At 45.2% G+C, this 22,480-nt stretch overlaps 1 protein-coding gene across 8 annotated transcripts in view; it reads right to left on the bottom strand.

Annotated features, from left to right (window-relative positions):
* The window catches only part of CLASP1 (cytoplasmic linker associated protein 1), a gene marked incomplete at both ends in the record, with an annotated part of 141,220 nt that extends 121,000 nt beyond the window's left edge, over nt 1–20,220 (bottom strand). For all 8 annotated transcript variants that reach the window (XM_079539320.1, XM_079539322.1, XM_079539323.1 and 5 more), the window contains one exon: nt 20,026–20,220. In XM_079539320.1, the coding sequence (XP_079395446.1) occupies nt 20,026–20,220 (195 nt within the window). The remainder of the gene's footprint in view (nt 1–20,025) is intronic.
* Between the last annotated feature and the right edge of the window lie 2,260 nt (nt 20,221–22,480).

Genomic DNA, 22,480 nt, shown 5'->3' with positions numbered 1-22,480 from the left:
CAAAGGAATCAACACAATTCCAAAGAGACAGCAGCTCTTCCAGCCTTGGAGCCAGAGCAGAGCTGAACAATAAAATCAGATTGTGGAGGTCTCCAGGGGCCAACCAGTTCAACATGCTCCCATCCCACTGCTCAAATTTAGATCAGGTTGTTCAAAATTATACTAAGCATTTTGTTTTGTTCGAGCCTTAATATCTAGGCCTTCAACTGCCAGTGATTTTAAACATTCATTAACACTTGAAACAGTTTTATGTATTCTAGTTAGAAGCAGCCCTGTCCATTTACGAATGGATTTAATGAGCTCCTCTGTCACCAACACCAAGGCTTTGCTGGCAGGCTGTGAAACAGATGTGTTTTAATCCTTCTGTAGGCACAGAAGCAGATAAGAGACAACTCTTTGTAGTCCTCCAAGGCTCCAGCTACGTGACCCAATCCATAACAACCGTAGATTTCTAGTTTTCTGTAGGTACCAATGACCTAAGAGACGGACCGAGCAGCAAGAGCAGGGGTGTGTGTGTGTCTCAAGTTCACACCAGCCACAGCAGGCACTGGTACATTCCTCACAGTAATGAAAAGGCACAGCACTTTTAGTTTATTTACCTAGGAGGTTTTGTTTAACTTGACAACATCTGATAAAAGTAAAAAGTTCAAAGCCGTGCACAACGATAGGCTCCAATTACTGCTCCTCTCTATCAGTCTGTGTCAAAGCAGCCTGGCTCAGGAAGGAGGCTGCTGCCTGCCAGCTCCTTGCAGTATGCAGCACTGAGAATAGGAGGTTGAGTTTCACAGATAGCAACTATGTCAGGCTAGGAAACAGCACTTAGAGAAACAGGAGTTCAGATAAGGCGATGCTCAAAGATAGAGCCAACACACACAAAACGTTTCCCTGATAACACTGCTCCTGCTGCTTATTTAGAGATCCAGCAGCGGCTTTTTCTTCAGTAGAGGCTCTGTAAGAAAAGCCATGCACCTCACTCAGTTGCTACGTCTTACACAAAAGGAATGACATCAACTGATTACGGAGGGAACCTGACTACAGTTGTGTCTCTGTGCCCTTCATCTATTTCCTCCAGTAACGCAGGGCTAAGAGCAACCTGGCAGGACGGGAGAAATATAAACTGATGTTTTCCAAGAGCTTTCATATCCTCATCTGGAATTACAGAGCATTATTACTACCATAAACTTGTCATGGTGAGATCTAGCAGTCTCATCTGTATGTTGGAAGAAGTGTTGTTTGGCTATTCCATATACATCTGCCTGCAGCGCTGGGGCTGTGCCAGCATGCAGTCCAGTTATAAAGTTCAGCCTAAGATCTATACATGCAGGGAGAAAAAAAAAAAAAAAAACATGCAGAGCTACTCTGTACACTCACATCACCATTTAAAGAGATTTCTCCTCTCTCCTTCAAAGGACTTAAAATGTTTTGAGAACATATATATACATTCTGTTCCTCGTCTTCAAATTCATACATCAAAGAAGATGCCACAAACACAAAGCACCATGGAGGCAAAGCACAGATTCTTCATTAACTCTTTCTTTAAAGAAAATAGCTGCAAGAGACACAGGCCTTGCATTCTTCTGGCACATTTTGACTTTTTGTCAACCAAATGGTAAGGAGTTACCTACTCCAGCAAACTTGCTTTAGCAGGGGGTTGAACTAGATGATCATCTATTCTGTGACTCCAAGCTGGGGCATACTGCAGGCCTGATTCTGACCCATCACACTGGCACAAACCCAGAACATGAGGTGCAGTTGCCTGCACCCACATAATTCTCCCCAGAAACAGAAGGGCACAACAATCTGCAGTCATTGCACATTTCTTACCCGCAGATGACTTCATTCAGACCTTTAAGACTACCTAAATGTTACTAAGAGGGAGAAAAACAGTTGCAGAAACCCATTTTTGGATCCTAAGCTGCCCGAGTCCGCAGAGCAGCCTGTATGCTCTTTGAAGAGTCGCCCAATTATGTGCTGACCTCACATGTGCCTTGCTGGTTTCTTGGATGAAGTGACTCATTAAATAACCCAAGAGAGTGAAAGCTTTTTACTTTGTAAGACAGATTAATTCAGTTGCATTGTTTTACCACAAAATCCCTCTGGTTCACTAAATAATTTGGCCTAGAAGTCAGGATATGGCAGCACCAGCACCTCTGGCGTCATTTGTACCAGAGAGAACAAGGAACAACATCATGGCAAAGCAGTCTCACTCCCTGCTCCACCTTAAGCTGAAATCCCTTCTTAAAAGGGTTTGAGAAAGGCTGTAATGCCAATCAACACCAGCACTAATTGTATTGTTCCTTTTGCCTGCGTGAGGCAGCATGCAGGCAAAATAACATGCAGGCCAATAACGCTCTTTCAGTTGACAATGCCTCTGTGAGGATGTGGAGGGATGCTGTTTTGCTTCCTGGACAGGAACCAGGAGGCTGCCAGCAGACTTGCATGCAGCACAGCCAGGGCTCAGCTCCAATCCTTCAGTGACCCTCCAGTCCTTCCACAGGAGACGCAGCTCCAAGCAGCCCCAGCAATAGCCACACTGCATTATGCCTGGCAGGAGGCAAGCAGCAACATCAGGGAAGATCTTAATGGACCTCCTGGGCCAGGAACCCATGTACCAGTCCACATAGCAACTGGTAGAAATAGCCTGGTACAACATAACCCACTGGCTGGGGGATTCTAAACTTTGAGCCTCTGCTGCCTGTGCTCCTGGAGCTGTGACACCGAGCACTACACAAAGAGCCAGCCCAGCATGTGACCCACTGATCACACTGCAGCTCTCCTTTTCCACGAAGTTTAATCAGGAGAGCCCAAACCAAGAGAGCTTTCTGCTCACAGGAGTTGCTCAGAACCTTGTGGAGCAGACTTAAAAGCCACCAATTGCTCCTTTCAAGCATTTGCTATGTTCTTCTGGCCTCTATCAATATAGCTTTCCAGGCTGTACAGCCAAGAATTTCACTCAGACTGCCTTGGGCCCTTCTGTCTCTGAGGGTTATGATCTCAGTGCACGTGTATCAATTGCCTCATCTTTCACAAAAATGCCTTTAATTCACATCATCACATTCAGTTGTAGCACAAGTTCCTACACTCAGGGTGACAAATCAACATTGTGTCCCATTTGTCTGCCACAGCACGAAAGCTTCACCATGTTGTCTCCTCAATATGACTGGAGCTGTGCTCACCCCATCTGCCAGCCTGCTCTTTTCCCTGCCACATGCTGTGGCCTTTCCAGAGATTAGAAGCATCTCTGCCCACGGTGATTCTGTTAGAGCTCCATCCCACATCTCCCCCCACGTCCCCTTTGTTAATAACACTGCTATAGAGCTAGAGCGGAAACCTGGAGAGCGTGGAAACCAGAGCAGCAAGCGTAAAACAAAGACTTCTCTAGAGGACCTTTTTTGAACAGTGATGTCACATCTTCAAGGGCATGCAAACCATTAAAGAAAGGCATCAGCAAGGACCCTGCCTTTGTGCAGCTCTACCTGCAGGCAGGAGAGGTCCTTTGTACCCTTTGGTTATTCAGCAGCTTTCTAGTACGAGAAGTGCCTTGATCCCAGAACCTCACCAAATCCAGCAGTTAGAGATGTCTCAGCACAGACAAAGCACTGCACAACAAAGTACAAACTGCCAGCTTCAGCTGACAAGCACACTGAAGAGGTTTTGCTAGCACGGACTTCAAGAAGGGTGGCAATCAACTTTTCCCTCTAAAAGAAGGATAAAGATAAATCCTCTTAGATTAGCTGGAAAGGAAATTAGCAAAAAGAGGAGGACACTGAAACCAAGTAATTCAGAAGGCTTGGAAATCATGACATCATGTACCTTAAGCACAGGTTGAGCAACTGTCTGACAGAAGACATTAAGGCTGAGGTGAGCCTTACGCTGCCTTTCCCCATGTCTGAAACTCACACTACATCCTTTCTTCCTTCCCTTCCCCGCAGGACTCCTTCACCAACTCCACACCGGTGACTGCAACTTAAACAGAAAGAACAGACTTTTCTTCATCACAGAACTATTGTGGGCCCAGCTCTGAGAAGCATGCGTGCTGTGACATGTCTTGGCAAGACAGCCCAGGGAAGCTCTTCTGAGAAACACTTTTTTCTTGCTGCAAGACACGAGGAGGCATTTGGATTCCATCACAGAGCTGCTCAGAGACCCAATAAAGCTCCGCATACTTGTGACATTCATTATTCAACAGCAAACAATAGGTCATAATACACTTCTGGCTATTCTGAACACCCATGCATCTAACTTCACAGACCACACATGCTGGATACTGTATAAAAAAAATCTACATTAACATATTCAGCATGCTCTAGACTGACTTCCTTTGCAATACAACCCAGTTGTGCTGCTTTGCCACAGCAAGACCTGCTCCTGAAGCCAGACTAACACAAACCAAACCTCTCCCAGTTAACTGAACTCTTTTCTGCAACACTATCAGTGAGCTTAAAACATTTAGGAAGTCTCCAGGCTGCCCAAATCAATATAAAAGTCAGTTTAGGCTTGCAGCGTTTTTGTTCATTAGGGACATTCCAATTCCACTGTACTAAATCGTGTCAAATCAAATGAAGAACGGATTTTAAAAAGGTCTCAAGAGTTTGTTGTTCTTCTACAGGTAGGCACCAAACCCTCCATTCATCATTAATGACCCTACAAACAAGCTGGCTGGCTGGCTCTTTTGTCTACTTGGCACAGCTCAGCTGCAGTGCAGGCCCATAGTCTGCAAACCTGGAATACATCATCACCACCTCTGTTTTACAGCCTCACAACTGAAGTGCAGTAAAGCTTTTGCCCAGCAGCAGAGAATAAGGTTGGCTGCAAGCAAAGGGTGAACAGGAGGCTCCTCAGTATTGAGTGCTCTTCACCATCACTCTCCTCTCATTCATACACCTGAAATGAAATCCACACAGCTCATTTCAGGTCTGGCTGTCAGCAGTCCTCACCAACTAACAGAGTTGCAATCTAAGTTTCATTATGCCATATTCTAAGTTTGCAAGATGTTGAGGGCACGAGTGGGGAACAGCAAGGCTTCACCCTCCACTCGTTCCCTAAGAGCCCCAAGGTGCCAGAGGCAGCACCCACCAGGAACCGCTGCCACAGCCACCAGCTCAGCAGCAGCCAAGCCCTTCCTGCGGCTCCTGAGCAAATTCACACGGGTGGTTTTAGGAACAAGGCCAACAGAGCAGCCCGGGTGCTTGAATCCTGCCAATGCACTTCTCCCTTCTTTAAGCATGCTCCTCAAGACCTTGGGGAACAAAGCATCATTAACTTGGAATGAGAAGCAGCTGCACGTGGTACTAGCTCCAACACCTGTGCACCTAAGCAAGAGAAAATACCTTTTCCCCTCAGAGCTAATCCCTGCAAGGGTACTGCCTTCCCAGCAAGCATTTACTCCGGGAGAAATTCACTTCCCACTCAGTTCATCACAATCCAGCAACTCAGACAGATGTCTCTAATCCGTAACTGGAATCTTTAGAGATGCACACAAAACCCAGTCTGCAGTATTTCAGTCATGTTTTTGTATCTCAAGGGACAAGTGATCCACCCAGACTTCTCCACACTGCTAAGAGTCTTTACCACACAAACCTATGGAGAGGTCTTCATTCTTTTGGGTCTAGACTTAAAACTTCAGAGAAACTATGCATAAAAAAAAAGAGTGTAAGAAATGACCAGAGGTTTCTTCCCTGCTGCAGCATCACTCAGCCCAACAGCCTCCTTGATGCAGATGGAGGAGGGCTCTCCCACCACTGCTGTGCTCCAGGAACTTATTCTCATCACAGCAGGCCAGCGAGGCTCCATAATAACCTGGAAGGGAAAGCTCTGGGTTCAACGGTGAGCAGAGCAGCAGTGACAGGCTCCAGGAACTACACAGCTTAACGCATCTGACAAAGCAAAAAAGGGAAGAAGTATCTCCACACAAAGTAAGCAACACTAAGAAAGAACCTGTATGTTATTTGCAAGTGCTTCTACATCTTCAGGGCAAGTAATCCTGCACCGCCTTCCAGTCAAACCAACAAAACCTGAGTTTTGTAGCTCAGAAAAAGACTGGGGAGGAGAAATCTTACAGAATAAAGTCAGAGAAAGCAGCCTGTTACCTCCTGCCTAGCTCAGGAGCACGAGCAGAATACACACCCTCAGCAGGGCTGCAGGACAAGGATGCTGCTGGCTTTGGAAGTCACATCTTCCTGGGCTCTGGGATGACACACAAGCTGCCCGGCCTGTGCCTCACTGATTTCCCAGCAAGCAGTTGGGGCCAGAGAGAGCAGAAGTTCATTGGCCCATTTCCAAATTTTTCTGTAGGACTGTCCTGCTACTTCATTTGTGAGCTCGGGACGACATGCAGCCTCCCCATCAGTGCCTGGTGATTAAAGACCACCCCATCAATATTTAAAGCAATCCAATTTCCTTGACAGAAGAAAGTACGTTTGTGCCAAGTCTATCATTAAGTCAAGTGAAAAGCTGCATGCTCAAGTGATGGGTTCAGCCATTTTGCTGGTTTGAAAATACTACCAGATCCTTTTGGATGAAAAGCAGAACTGAAAAAAACAAAAAACAAAACAAAAAAAAACATTAATCTCATCCTTCCAAAACTATTTTATTTTCCTTCTTTTGATCTAGCATCAAAGACTTCCAGGTTTCGCCTATCACTAACTATGGCAGTCAGAAACACAGTGCATCTCCAACTTCCTTCAGAATATGTAAGGGAAATGAACGTGCATTAAATATTTCCACATCAGATCTTGCAAGGAGAAGCAGAGGCCTTGCCTCTTACCAGGCAAGGGGTTTTTGTTTGCTTAAGTACTGAACAGCTCTGGTGAAGGCCTGAGCTCTCAGACATCACTCAGCCTGAGGGTTCCAGGCAGACGCAGTTCATACCACCTTAGACCACTACACAAGGCATGGTCCATCATCGCAGTCTGAGGCCCACCAAGTCTAGAAAACTACTCAAAGATGAACAGAGGAGTCTCAGATGTCCTTCCTTTAGTGCACACAGACCACATACTGTTCTTTACTAACAAAAGAGCATCAACAAAACTGGGAGACCAACAGATACTCTGCAAAAGGAGCACTTCACCTCCCCTTGGCTCTTCCCTGAGCGCAGACACAAGCCTGCTTTCAGCAGAAAGCCAGAGTTTACTGCATTAAGGAGGAAAGTAGCTGTGCAAGTCAAATGAAGAAAGTATCCTCCTTTTCAAGCTTCTTTTTAATCTTTTGATACCAGATAAAAGAAAAATAAGATCTTGCAGGTATGCAAGTGTTGCTAAAATGAACACTGAACAACAGAGATTCAAAAACCCAGACACAAACAAAAACAATATCCAAATACAGCCTGTGTCAGCTGCAAACACAGGGAACCCATCAGTGAGCACAGTGATCCTGTGGCTCAGCCTCACCTGGGGGCAGCACCCACCTCCCACCCTGCTAAGCCTCAGCCCTTGATTGCAAGGAATACAGTGCACCTCCAACCCTGCAAGGATGAGGGCATACCGTGGGTCCTGGGGCAATCCACACAGTCCCTCAGCTCTTACATCTGCTGCAGAGCACAATTGCCCTTTGCAATCAAAGGCATAACTCCAAATGACAATCCAGTTAGCGATTCTAGTAAGTCAGCCACTCTTTTCCCTGCTAGTTACACCTATACTGATTCTATTCAAGTCAAAGGAGATTCTTAATTTTCTCCAAAATAACCAAGAACAGAATACAGAATGTCAAAACAGCATTGTTTGGAAGCAAGGGAACAGCCTTCTCACACCACTGATCTGGGAAGGGCAAAGGAAACAGCAAGGACATGGGAACAAAAACTCATTTGAAACAGTGTTATCTCTCATCAAGCCATATTAAAGAACAGAGCCAGCAAAGACCATGACCTCTTTACTCCTCTATTATTTGCACCAAAATCCGATTTTTAGAGGCAGAAGGGGCTCATTAGGTCAGTTAATCTGACAGCCTACACAGTACAGTTCGTGGAATCCCAACCAGCTCCCTCTGCTCCAACACCAATTATGTTCTGTGAACAGAGCATTTCTTCTGGAACAGCATCGGGACTTAACCTGATTTAGGATCTTCAAATCAAATAAAGGAAGAAGATGAGAACTAAGAATTCTGTACAGTGATTTATTTCTTGTTAACAATACAACCGTTGCATATACGTCAGAAAAACAGACATGAGGATCCTCCACCCCACCAAGATCCACATGCAGCAGTTTCCAAACTTCTGAAGCGTACATTACCTTCATACCTCTCTGATAAGGCTATGGATTACTCCAGAGCAAATGCAAGCAAGCAGTGGTCTCACTTCTTTCTAATTATCTTTTATAGCTCCCTAAACAAGGATCTGAGCTCCACAGGCACCACAGGTGTCAAAGCTGCAGTACTCCATGCAGCCTGCACACACACACCAAGAAGGCTCACACTGTCCCCGTATCAATTCCCATGGCAGTGTCCTCCCTCCCCCCCAAAAAGCTGAACACAGAACAGCCACACGTTTTCCCCATCTTCTGTTCTGTATAAGCTTTATACAGAAAACATCATCTTTCACAAACATTCACAGTGCTATAGTAATTGGCATAAAAGATGATTTCTGATAAGCCCACATTTAATTGGCCATAAAAAAAAAAAAAAACAATTAAGAAAAGCAATGTGTTTTTACTTCAAAACCACCAGGAGTATAATAAGGAAACGCAGACTTGCAAGCTTCAAAAGAGAGTGGGAAAACCTTAATCTTCCATCACACACACTGACTTCTGTAACAAAGAAGCAAATAGGATTTGATAACCCCAATTACTTATTAAAGGTTAGTGTGGAAGGAAGCATCTCCTAGAAAAAAAAAGCCATAAGAAACAAAATTCAGACAAATTATCCTTATTAACAGATATTACTTCAAGACACAGATGTTATTTCAAGCATTTCATGTGTTAGCTGTGTTATTTACGCAAAGTGATGTCCCATCTCCAAGCAGGCAGCACAAGGGCTGTGCTAAGCAGCTGCTGGGGTCACTTTGAGTTTCTCCTGACTTCAGAGGCAGCAGGAGCTGGCTGTCAATGAAGCAGCAGTTTCCCATTGTCCCAGCCTTACCACACCTTTCCTGAATACAGAAGACAGCTCTTGAGAATCTTCAGTTGCTGCTCAGACAAGTCTGGCTGCAGAGCTGTTTTCCACATACACTCTATCATCACAGGCTGCTCTCACAACCCTAAGTGCCTGCCTAATCCCCAGAGAGCAGCCCCCAGCAATGCCTCCTTTTCCCCTTAGCTTACAGATGCCACTCACAGCTGCTGATAGCTTTTCAGTAAGTCAGAAGATAAACGGGCTGGAGCAATCTTCCTGCCCTCCCCAGAGCATTTGCTGGCCCACTTCTCATCCCAGTGAGCACCATCCCAAAGTCCTGCCCTCAGCTCTCCTTGCCTGTGTGCTTACTTCCCTCCTCAATTAAAAAGAAGCACACGACAACCTGTCCTCCTGCTCTGTTCTCCCAGAGGATATATGCCATGGGGAAGGTAGGTATCAACCCTCATCTTTTGCCACAAATCCACCATTTCTCAGACCAGCAGCTCCCCTTTTCCCAGTATGCACAATCTCCTGGCTCGTTCACCCTCCTCACATTCCCCACAGGACTTTCCCTGAGACTTCAGAGCTGCCGCCACCACCACTTAGCCTGTGTGACAGCCAGATCTGAGACACGGCCTCACACATCACTCCCCACATCGTCTCAGTAGGCATCGCTTCCTTCAAAGCACAGCCAGAGCACAACACTGTATTGGAGCTGCAGCAGCACCAAATGAGGATGACAGTAGCAGGATCACCTCCGTCCCTCATCCAGTAATTATGCTGATGTAGGACCAACAACCCTGAGATCACCATAAAACACATTCCTGAAAAATCCTTGGGATAGATTTGCACTCAGGTTTTAAAAAGGAAATACAAAGGCACATTGCAGCAACTAATCCTAACTCTCTAACTTAAACTCCCTTCCCTTCATCTCATTCCCCTCCTTTACAGTCACTCAAATGCTTGGGGAACCCATGAGATCTGCATGCCCAAGATGACCAGTAGACATGGCAAGCAGCCTTCTTTTCAGACAGAAGTCATTAAAACACCTTTCTTCTGACCTCATAACAGAGCCACCACCTACAAAAGCATTTCCAAGTGATCTTCCATCTACACCACACTCTTCTGCTCCAATTCCCATGCACTAATTCCTCCTGAAATGAAAGATGCCTGAACGAGCTGTTAAATACCATCAGCCAGCAGTACTTCAGCTGCAGCACACTGAAGGGTAAACATCTGGGATAAGACCACTCTGCTTCCTACTATTCACCTCCTTCTCAAAGAAGCAGGCCTGCTGAATATGAAGCATCTTTCCAGCAGCACTGCATGCACACTCAAGAAACACTGTGTGGCTTTGACTTGATCGATGATCAGTTATTCACTGATGATCTAAGGCGGCTGGTAGAGCTCTCAAAATTAAGCTGTGCTATAATAAAAGCTAATGAATGTATTTATAGTAAACTAAGGGGAATGGTGTTTTATAATGTGCATCAAGGAAAAAATTTGGTAGTTGCAGGAGTGAAATACATCCTCAGTGTTAGTGCCAACATCAGTACCCACTGCCAGGGACAGGAGCAGAATGTATACACTGCCAAACCCTTGCAGGCCGTGAACTACTCCAATTCTGTCGTAAGAAATTTCTTAAGTGCTGGAGATTGAAGGCTCTTGATAGAAGGAGTTCTGTACTACATCATTCTGTTGTCTGAAGTCCAGCCCATGCTAAAAAGGCACACTTACCCAGAAACGCTTTAATTCTTTCACCAAGGACCTTTAGGAGAAGATCAGAAGTGACGCATCCAACTGATGCACTCTGCACCCAGGCACATTGAACTGCCTGCTCAGAGGTATTACAGCTGCCAAAAGAACACATTTCTTAAATCCTCTGAATTTCTGCCCACCACAGTGAACAAAGCAATACCAAGAAATTTCCAAGTCACAGAAATTACTGTAGAAATTGCTCTTTATAAGAACCATTTTTCTAAGTTTTCCTCAGAAAGAACAGACGTTAATGCTCAACAATTCACACACATTTAGATCAAAAAGGCAGTGGTGTGGAGAACACATACTTGTCCATCCCAACTCACAGCACTGGAAGAACACAGCTGCCGGGTAGCTCAGAACATAGCCTATGTGGGTGAAGGCACAAGGAGATGCTACAGGCCAGCCCTGCAAGCACCACCTAACAGCAGCTCTGCCTCAGCTCTGGTGTGCTGAGCCCATCAGTCACACATGCTTCAGCTAGCCCCCCAAAAAGCCAGCTCCCCTGCTGAGCTCTGCTTACTTCCCAGCCTTAGTTCCTCCAGCCTTCCTTCTTAGCCTTGCCCCTTTTCTCCCAGGGTTCCACACTCCCTCTGCTCTTCAGCCTCCAAGTCACCCAATTCTTCCAACATTCCAGACGTAAATTTCTCTTCCCATTCTCCTTTCAGCCAGCTTGTCCTCAGAGACTACATTAGTCTCCACTTCCACAATCATTAAAAAGCAACAGTAACAACAAACTCAAGAGTTAGCACAAGAGGAACAAATAGGGATTCCAGCCACTGGCGCTATGCCAACGTGGACCACCACCAGTGCCAGGACAGAAGAAGCCACCATCCCACATGAGACACGCTGGGAAAGAGGCTTTCAAACTCAAGGCTGGGGAGTAACAGGCCTTGCACTAAACAAACTAATCTTGTATGTGGGAAACAGTGATCTGCCACGCTTACACTGCTACTTCTGCAGAGGGAAAAAGTTCTTATTCTGGTATGTTGACTGGGGTGAGCCTTCATGTCACACCTTCATCTTACTCCAGTATTCCCACACATTGATGTTCTCATCTCTGAGATGTCTGCTCTTGCTTCCCCATTCACCTGCACTGCATTTCCTACTACCCCCACCTTTAAGCAGAGGTTTTCAAAGAAGCACCGCTGCACTTTTCCTCACGTGTGCCCTCCTGCTTGGGAAAAGCACCTCTCTGATTTTCATGAAGCTTCCAGTAGACAGACGAAATCACCTGGAGACAACAGGACCTGCACAACATGAAAGCAGCAGTTCTCTTCAAGACCAGTGAGAAAGCTCAGGTTCTGATGGGGGCTGGAGCTTGTGGAGGCTTTCAAAAGCACTGATATCTTATTCACAGCTCACAGCATTATACAGGCATTCACTTTCTGAAGACTTTTAGGGACAGATAAGGCAGAAGAGGTGGATGGTACACTACCTGAAAGGCCACCAATGCACACCTGGAAGAGAATCTCTATCCAGACGAAAGAAAAGAAAAACAAACACTGCAAACTGTAAGAGCAGGTACTTTCTAAAGCCTGTGCATACTTATAACTTTCCACACAACATCCAGAGAAGAGAAATTCCTTTTGGAGGCCAAGCAGCTCAGGCACACACGCCAAGAAGCACACCATGGCACCCTCCGTTCCTCAGGGCACAGCACTGCTACATTCCCTTGCATTTCTCAGCTAAATGAGCCACACAGATATCTTCTCCAGAGCCTTCTTCAATAAGCCAGAAGTACACTGCAGCACCCACCCAAGGACTTACTGTGCACAGCACTGTAATTAAGCAGACACAGGAATGTGTCCAGATATGCTGTGTACCAGAGAACAGGGGTATAAGCAGTAAGGTGCAATGGGACCAACTGCATCAACTGTGAGCAAACAGGATTCTCTCCAAAACTTCAGTGTGCTTTATTCCAATGTGAAAGCCTCAGAATCATCTGTATTTATAACAGAAATACAGGAATTGCATTCTTGAAAATTAGGTTACATAAAACCTGGTGGTAGGTAAACATCAGGAAAAGCCTCTAAAATTTAGCTATAAATCATACCAAACAAGTAACATCCCTAAATGTAAGCACTGAATAAGCAAAGACCTAACTGTTAAAAGCAGGTATTTGCTACGTGTCACTGCACAGACTATAACTTACTCCACTTGCAGTAAGGCTTCCAATCAGAGCCAACACGACTGCCACCTGCTATTAGTCAAAGAGGGAGCCATGAGAATACAAGGCAAGAATCACTACCTTCCAGTGGAATACAACTGTAACAAAGAGCTGCTATAATTAGTAGTAAGAGCTCATTTCTAACGTACAATTTACAGTAACTACAGAGACATCTCAAAGGTGCAACAACAAAACACACTGAATAGAAGCAACTGGAGGTTTTCCGTTTGCTGTTAGCCAATTCTCAGCCTCTCAGGCAGGCACAAACACAGCCCAAGCAAAGTGGTAGCATCAAGGTTAACCCTGCACTGCTCCCACTTCCCAGAGGAGATGCCCACAGCCTGTATGCCATGCCTACCCTGCACTACAACAAGGGCACAGGACAGGGTTCTACCACCTCTTTTCACATTGTCTCCCCAAGTTCTCTCAAAGAAACTATTTTTGGAGATGAAAAAGCACTACTTTCACTTAGGCAAGAAAATTCTCACACTTAAAATTCAGGACTTGATCCTACAGACTTCTTCCTCTAGCTAAGCTGCCAGCCACGCTGTTATCAAGAAATGATCTTGCTTTCTTCCATGCTCTGATAACTGGGACTCTGCTCTGGGTCGTGAATACTCAAATGCTGCTTTGTTTTAAGGTTTCATATTTGGCAACAAATGCAGTACCAAATGAGGAACAACAGAGCAGTCTCGTTAAAAATGAGATCTGATCTAGGAAGTAAGTAATGAACAATTTGTAGGTGGCAGCATCCACCTGGAGAAAATAGAGCCTGCTTGTCTGCACTGTGATCCACACCTCCCCTCCTGTGCTTCGGGGTCTGGTCCCAGAGCACACAGGATACAAACAGAGGCAAATTATCCTGCAATCCTACAAGCTGGTCCCCGTGCCCTGCAGGAAATCTTACTTTTCAGGCTCAAAGGAAGCTGCTGCCAAAGGAAGGTGAAGTCAGAATCACTTACCTGAAAGGGAAAGCATCCCTGCTACACACCACTGAGTCCAATGGGCTGCTGCTCCAAGAACCAATGTAGCTGCACTTACAGCCATGGACACTGAGCTTTTTTTTTTTTTTTTTTTTTTTTTACTAAGTGCCAGGATGAAATAAATGTATCCATTTGCATTACTACACATCAATGCTTTTTCAGTTAAACTATTAAGGAAGAGACATCAATGTAATGGTACCATGCATTTATCATTCATACGCTCTACACTCTCCCCATAACTTGAAAATTCTTTAATAAATTTCAACAAACTTCAGGACAATCACAGCATCAGATAACAAACTTGCATAGAGAAAAACATAAGGAAATGAGGCTTAACAAAGACAACTTTGCTTGTAAAGAACTAAAATCAGACAGAGGCAGATAGATCCCACTTGCCAGTGGGATTACCAGGAGGCAATTCTTCATACTGAAGTTCAAAGCAGGAGACAAGAATGGCTTTCTAAAAGAATTTGAGGAACATCTCACAAAGAAGACAGACTGCCAGTAGGTCCTTTCAGCTGAGAAATGAAGAGGCAGGTAAAACTGGTGTTGGTGAGGACACCCTTGATAAGTATTTCTTTCAGCATCAAAGGACAGAATAATTCCACTGAGCCATTTTAGAGGCCCTGCTCACATCACCCAGCTTGCCAAAAATCAGGATGCCAGTAAATCCCACCCTGGCAACCAACCTCCAGTTCAGGTTACAGCCCCCAGGCACCAGTCCCAGCAGCAGGGAAAGCAAGGGCTCATAGTGCCTATGGAACACCGGGGAGCCTGATCACATACACACCTAACAGGCTGCTCCTCCATAAAGGTATTTCCATAGGGGCACTCAGGCACAGCATGAACACTCTCTGTAAATCTCTGTGGGATTTCTAAGGACCCAAGCCAGCACACATTTTAAAATATTCATGCTTTTTCCAAAGCGTTAGCAGTTTCACATACTGTTCTACCAGAGGGACAAAGGACTGCAGTGGGCTTTCCCTGTAGTCATGGATAATCCTGTTATTTTATGATGTATTTTATAAACATACACTACTTATAAACTACTCCAAAGCATTACAGGAACAATCCTAAAACCAAATACATGTCTTACTCTCACCCATTCCTCTTTAAGAGTTTTCCAGTCCCTCATCTCACATCCAGCCTAAATTTACTCTGGCCCATCCATACCCATCTGTTCTTGTGCTGACCTTGCCCTTTAGCTCCAACCATTCGCCCCCACCCCACGTCCACCCCTCTGATGTGTATTTATAGACAGCCATCACACTCCCTCTCAGCCTTCACTCCACAAGCTAAGCAAGCCCTCAGCCTCCTCAGGCCATGAGCTCTCCAGCCCCCTGAGCACTGCACTGGCCCTTCCCTGCACCTGTTCCAACCCAGATTCCTCCCCCAGCACACAGCCAGCACTGCACAGCACATTCCACAACAGGGCCCAATAAGGCCCAGCACAATAGCATTAGTGCACCCTTATCACCAAGGGACTAAATCCCCAATAATCTGCCTTTTCCACACAGGCATCAGCTGTGACCCTCAGGCTGCAGCCAGCTAATATACCCCCTGGCTTCCCAGGGGACAGCAAATCATGCCAGACCTCTGAAAAAGCCCCAGTGACAAGCACCACAGCACTGCAGCTGACACACTACACCAGCATTAAAGGAATAGCTTTGTCCTCTCAATTTAGTAACCATGATGGTGGTGAGACCCCGGGAGGGCTGGCTCTGTCTGCCCTCACAACCCAGCACCCCAAAGCTAAGGGCAGGTCATCACACAGCCTGAATGACAGCTGCTGCAGTGCACATCCCAGCACTAACACCCAAAGTGAAAAGGGACTGCAGCAGAAACCACAAGAGGGGGCTCAGATCCACAAGCCAGATGGATTTACAAGTGAGAGCACTCAATGACCACCCAGTGTGAGCCCCAGAGAGAAGAGACAGGAAGAGACACAGACCTTTGGACTGACCCTACCCAAATTTGTGCCATTACAAGAACAAATTCCTCTCCTATTTATTTCAACATGGGGGCTCTTCACACTCCCAAGGATTTCTGTGGCTTCTCACTATTTATATTCCATTTTATAACATGCTGGTGAGTAACTGAAAGATCCTCTTGTCTGCACCACTTGGGATCACAGGCTTATTTGTTGTTGCTTTACAGGAGCACAAACACACTACATAAATCAGTCAGAAAAACATTACCACCCCACTGTCCAGTTCCTGCCATTCCAGCTGCTAGAGGACAATCCAGAGCCACTGCTACCTGGGAAGAGGGGAAGATGAATCCATAGGAAAGTTCTCAGTGCTGATTTGCTACAGCTGCCACACAGAGCAGTGAGGGTTAAAAAAGCAGCCACAGATACTGCACATACACAGAGGAAAAACAGCCCTTCAGCTGGCCTGGGAGCTGCAGGGAAATAACTTCAATGCCTACAGGAAAATGGATATCCTGGAGCCAAGCCTCTGCTCTTTCCTAGGTTTCAGGCAGGATAACCCACCTATTAGCAGCTTGCCAACACCAGCATCTTAAAATCAGGGCCATATTCTGCAAATACAGTTGAAGCCCATTGATTTTTTTAGCCCTTGCTAAGATAGCTTTTCTCCCCACACAAGAGTTGGAGTCAGAGTTCATTTCTGCAATATGAATGCATACATTCAGGTACAGATCTCAAAACCACTCTTGGTGGCCCATTTTCTCACGTCTGTTGGATGTCAGAATAATTCTAGTTCATCTTCCTTCCTATTAGGAGTTACCTCTCCACAGTAAAGAGGTTTTCTGGAGAGAAGCCATTAAATAAATGCAGCTCTCACTGATGTTCACATACCCCTCAGCATCCCCAAACTCACCAGCTAACAGCTGTTTGGAAACCCTTTAACTCTATTCTTCTTCCCCAGATGCCTCCTTTCTCTGTGCATTAAGTATCCAACAAAGCCCACCTACCAAATTACCACCTTAGTCCATAACCACGCTTGATAATTGCTTCCTTCAATCAGGACTTTTTCCACTGAATTTCTTCTAAAATAAACATGGTATAGAGAACAAACGTATGCCTACAGTGAACAACCATTCATCAGCTTAAGTAACTCTAATGGATGCCACTTTAAACTAAGCCTGCACCATCTGTTCTACCCCTCAATTAGAGAAGCCAAAAACATTACTCAATACAGAGTTTAAGAAAAGCCAGCTAATTTATGTAAGTTTTCCTTCCCCTCAGCTCGGCGAAGCACGCTCTTGTAACATCTGATATGCAGACACAGATGAGAAAGGAAGGCTGCCTTCTCTAACATGATTATGAGTTCTGTCAGGGGAAATAAATTTCCCTGCAATACTTCACCACGTGTTTCACTTTGTTATCTCTGTAAGTAACGAAAACCTTCAGGAGGCAGAGGAAACAAATCAGGAGTCCCACACATAGCAAGAGCAGGGCACAGCTCACATCCTGAAAGACGTGTCTATGCGCTGGGTTCACCTGGGAGACCTCTGAGAGAAAACATCTTCAGCCACCGACCGGGCTCTGTTACCAATCAGCTCCTCATGTCTCTTACAGGTCAACCTGCTGGGTACAGAGCATGACTCAGACCAAGCTGATCTGGAGCAAAGGGATTGTCCCATGCAAGGGTAAGAGGATCCTCCCCCTGGCAAGTGCACTGAGTACAGCAGCACCAAAATGATGATTACTTGATTAGAATAAAAAGCAACAAATCTCATAAAGTTCTTTACCTATTTTCACTTCAAACTACCCTCCCCTGCCATTTTTCACTGCCAAATACCCTCAGCCCACTTCCAGAAGCACAAACACCACTTTAAGATCCTAGATGCATTCCTCTGCATCCCACCACAAAATGTCACTGGTTCATCAGTCTGGACACAGAGGAAGTCACACTGGCCACAAATGCATTCATCAGGAGATCCTGTACCTACCTGACAAGAGTATACAAGAGTATACGCTGCTGCAAGCAGCTCAAAGTAAGGTGGTCTATCAATGACTTCTGCTGATTTCAGCATCCTCCCATTGCTATAGGACTGGGAAGGTAAGACAATCCACCGAAGCCCCTAGTATCACCACAAGTCCCACAGCACATGCCTCAGTGCAGCCTTCAGTTATTCTCAAGTGAAAGAGAAGATGGTATTGTCTCGTGTCTCAGTGCTTCACAAAATACTGTCAGGTTAAATAAAAACAGCCTACAAAAACACCAACGTCTCAAACTGTCAGCGATGGTCATGATTTACACAGCTCAAACCAATGACAAAGACAACTCGAGCCCCCCTGTAAAGGCACAGCAGCAGCTGAAGCTCCCTTTAGCGCAAACTGAGCTGAACTGTGCCAGAGATGTCACATTTCACAGCAGCCTGGAGGAAAGTTACCAGGAATATAAATACAGGCACTAAAACAAAAAAGGGATTGGCATATTGAGATGAAACATCAGCTGGATATTAAAAGAAGTATCACTTAACTCCAGGTAGACTGCTTGTCCCACTTAAAAGCTTCACATACTCGATTACATCCATTTACTGAGAAAACAGCTTCCAGAAACTGGAGATAAGTCCATGTTATGCTTACTAGAACTTATTGAATGAAACCAAATGCCACCTATAGAACATGAGTGGAATCACTCCAGTACAGAAGTACCACTCCTGTTTGCTTGGTTTGCTCCTGGATAATGAACACTGCCATGGACATGGTGGGCTGTAGTTCAACGGACAAAAGAAAAAACACAACCTAAGCGTGACGCCAAAAGTGCAAAGTACTGCACAGTTCTGCAGTTCACATCAGTTCATAAAGTCTAAGCAAATGGCACATTACACAATGTCAAGTTTACTCTGTTTGTGTTGGCAAGAGCAGTTTCCACCAAGAAACATGGAAAGAAAGGCAGGTAGCGAGAAAAAGGGGAATGAAAGCTCTCAGGAAATTGCACAGACAACTTTGGTTAATGACAGCAGATTTCTTCGTGTGCTCAGCCAGAATGGATCCACTGGCTTTGGGTTTTTGGGTTCTGTATGCCAAACAGCTTTGAACACAGTAGTTTGTTGACAAACAAGAAAAGCAGACATGCAGCCCCGCAGAACACGTTGGCCAAGATGCATCATCCTCACAGCTACCTTTCAATCAAAATTTCTATTAAAAAGTTTAAATGAATCTGAGGATGTTCTGCTCCAAAGCACTCACAACCCACACAGTCAGTCTTTCCCTCACTTCTATGTGCAAGAGCTCCAGTATAACTCTTGTTAATGAGCTTCACCATCAAGTCTGTAGGAGGTTTTACTCCCAGATTTTTCTGGACTTACCAGAAAATACCAAAACCTCTTTCCTGTAACAACAGCCTAAATATCCTACCAGCTTTGTCAGCATGCCTGGGAAATGACCAGGACACAACTTTTCCAAAGCACAGCTGCAAACCCCTCCTCAGTGAGGAAACTGCAGACAAGGGATCAGAAGCAGCATGACAGGGATAACAAGGCAGCTGAGTTCTAAATCCCACTGCTCACCCACTACTGTGGATGCAAGGTTGTTCAATTCAAGAGAACACGCTCATTACCTTTCCTGAGCTAACTGCAGTAGATCCAGTAGTACTTAAATTATCTCCAAAAAACATTTAGCAAGAATTAAGGACAGTATGAAAAAGCAAAAAAAAGCAAAGGCTGTATATATGTGTGTGTATATATATGTATATAAAAACCAGATATATATATATGTAAATATGCACACACACACACACATACTTGCTTTTCGCCATTTTTATTTGGCAAGAAATCATCCACACTGTCAATTAATGGGATGATCAAAGCATCCCACAGACAAACAAGATATACAAAGAAATCAGGATATCACAGAGTACAAACACCCAAAATAAATCTGGTTTGCTGAAGTGTAACTGCCATGAATCCTTAATCTTATCAGCAATCAGCTCCCAAGAAATGGGACCAGGATGGTTGACTCAGTGTAGTGATCAGCTTGCAGAACAGCATATTAAGTACAGAACAGCATATTAAGAAGTACACAAGTTCCACTTGGATCAAGCATCACTTGGAATTCAATTACAACCAAAATCTTCATTGTAATTTGACAAGTCTTACCTTATAATTGCTGGAATTCACCCAAGAGGTGGCCAGTCCATCGACCATTTTATCCAGCATCGTCTGATCATGTTCCAGATCAGCTGACTTCTGTTTATCTGAGAAGTAATCTATCAATTCCTGACCAACCTGAAGTCTCTTCCCAACATCCTTCTGCAGCACCTGCGCTAAGCAGTACTCCATACTGGGCTCCATAGTGTCTCAGAAACACAGCACTAACAAAAAAGCTAGAGGGCAGACAGTCCAAAAAATCCCTCTATGAATGTACGCAGGAGGTCACTTCTTTGTTCAGTGAAGGTTACTGAGGGCCTGGGTTTCAAAGATGCAATTCTGAGAATGGCAACAATGCAGCATGTGTGTGTGAACAGCAGCTGGCAGGATATTAAAAGTCCAATTTAAATAACTAGTGATAGATGAAGCAATGAGCAGTGCTGTACTGTTGGGTCTGCAATAATTCTCAATTCAGCAGTCCATTCTGAAAGAAAAAGAACAGTATTATAGGTTAAATTAAGAACAGAGGAAAAAAAAAAAGATTGAAAGCATGTCACAAAATGGGTTATTCACATACAGCTGCAAAGCTGTGATAAGCTGGATATGAGCATTGTTCTATTTTAAGGAATCAGACAAGGTAGGTCAAGACAAAAACCTCTGGTTATTCTTCACCACAACAGTTAGCCAGCAGATCCCCAGCAGCAGCTTTAGTGACAGCAAACCTGGGCCTTAAGTAAGAATGAATAATATTCTTCCAAATACCACCACCACCATTCATCCACAAAAGAAGAGACAAAACCCTTATGCAGGCCATCAGGAAAACACATCTGTTTTAAGGAGTGAAAGCAGGAAGGCATCTGGATCCTGTTTGTACCACAGGCCACCAGCAGTCAGTGCCACCAGCTGCCTGCAGGATTCAGCCCTAATGCTGGGCTCCAGGAACCTAAAGCAAGCAGTTTTCAAATACCCGATGCTCAAGCTTCTTCCAGGCTGAATCCTGATGCACCAAAGCAGACCTAGGAAAAAGCAGTCTGCTGCAATAGCATAAGCAGGATTCAGCCAGCAGGGCCTGTGGCTTCCTGAGAACCACAGCCACGGAGAAGAAAGGCCAGGACAAATTTTGCTGCCATTCACAAGCACAGCATCTTTTTTAAAAAGAAAGTAGTTGCACATCTGAATTTGGCTATGCTCCCCAACATCTGAAGTTCTCTTCTCCATGGACTGCATTATAAGTTTTTTTTCTTTAGGGTTTTTCCCAACCTGCAGCCATCCCATCCAGGCACAGACCTCCCAGCTGTCCTCCACCAGCCCACGGTTCCCATTGCATCCATGCTGCTTCTGAAGCACTTCCTCTTCCAAGTTAGCACTTCTAGTTAGAAGAGGATAAAAACCCTGTATACCTTTTTGTTTCCAGCCTAATAATAGCCAGAGCTTGACGTCTGCTCTGCTTTCTGCACCACAACAAGGAAAGCAAGCCAAGCTCAGTATGAGGCAAGAGGCTGTGAAGCAGACACCTGGTTCAATACACTACTGGAGGGAAGCAGGAGGCACACGTTCACTAATTGGAAGCACTGGGGCTGCAATTCCAAATACCTTCCATTTGAGCAAACAAGGCCTTCGCTGAAGCTAATAAAAAGCAAAGCAGTTCTGAAAGCAGATGAGATGCTCACAGAATCCCTTGTCTGGAAGTAAAAGCACAATTGTACAGCACGCTGTATCAGATCATTATCTCACCTCCATCCTCCCTGGCCACACTTGCACACTGCTGCATCCCACAAATGCCACTCACAGCTCCAGAGGCAACAACCAAGTTTGGGATCTAGAGCCTGCAGCTCTACTGTGGCTGCCCACACCAGCTGCACCACTACTCACCAGGCAGGAAGAGCCCCTAGAGTACGGATTCCCCCTGCCCAGCCCTGCAGCTCAAATTCCCCTGGCTGACAGTGATCCAAACTGGTTCTGTACAGCCAGGGACATACCTGAGCCAACTGCGTGGCAAGCCCTGCCATCAACCAGAAGGGTTGCTTCATGCCCTTAGACTGAAATCTCTTCTCACCAGCAAAACCTGACCCTCTGGAGCAGCAAGGAAGCATCAGCTGCATCTGCAAAGCACCTGGGGCTTTGTCAGTGCCATGGGAAACGACCAGAATACAACTTTCTGCTTGCTTCTGATCAGCACACCTTCCTGAGCTGTCCAGAGAGCATATAAAAGTCTTATTGTTTCATAAAACCTATTTATCTACCTATTAAGTAGGAAATACAATCATGTCTTCTATTACTAGCTTCTCTGTCAGACCATAGCTAAGACCTCGACTTCCAGTTCTGAAATTGTCAACAACAGCTCAATCAGCACTCAAAGTCACAGCAACCCTTATTTTTTCCTTTCTAAATGAGACCCGGGTTCCAAACCAGCAGAAAGCCATACCTCTCCTTACTACTGGAGCTGCAGTTTGTCCATTGTGTC

Source organism: Tetrao urogallus, assembly GCF_951394365.1.
Source record: "Tetrao urogallus genome assembly, chromosome: 8".
In the NCBI taxonomy this organism is placed as follows: Eukaryota; Metazoa; Chordata; class Aves; order Galliformes; family Phasianidae; genus Tetrao; species Tetrao urogallus.
The sequence above is the reverse complement of the archived record's forward strand: the minus strand, read 5'-3'. Positions and strand labels throughout refer to the sequence as shown.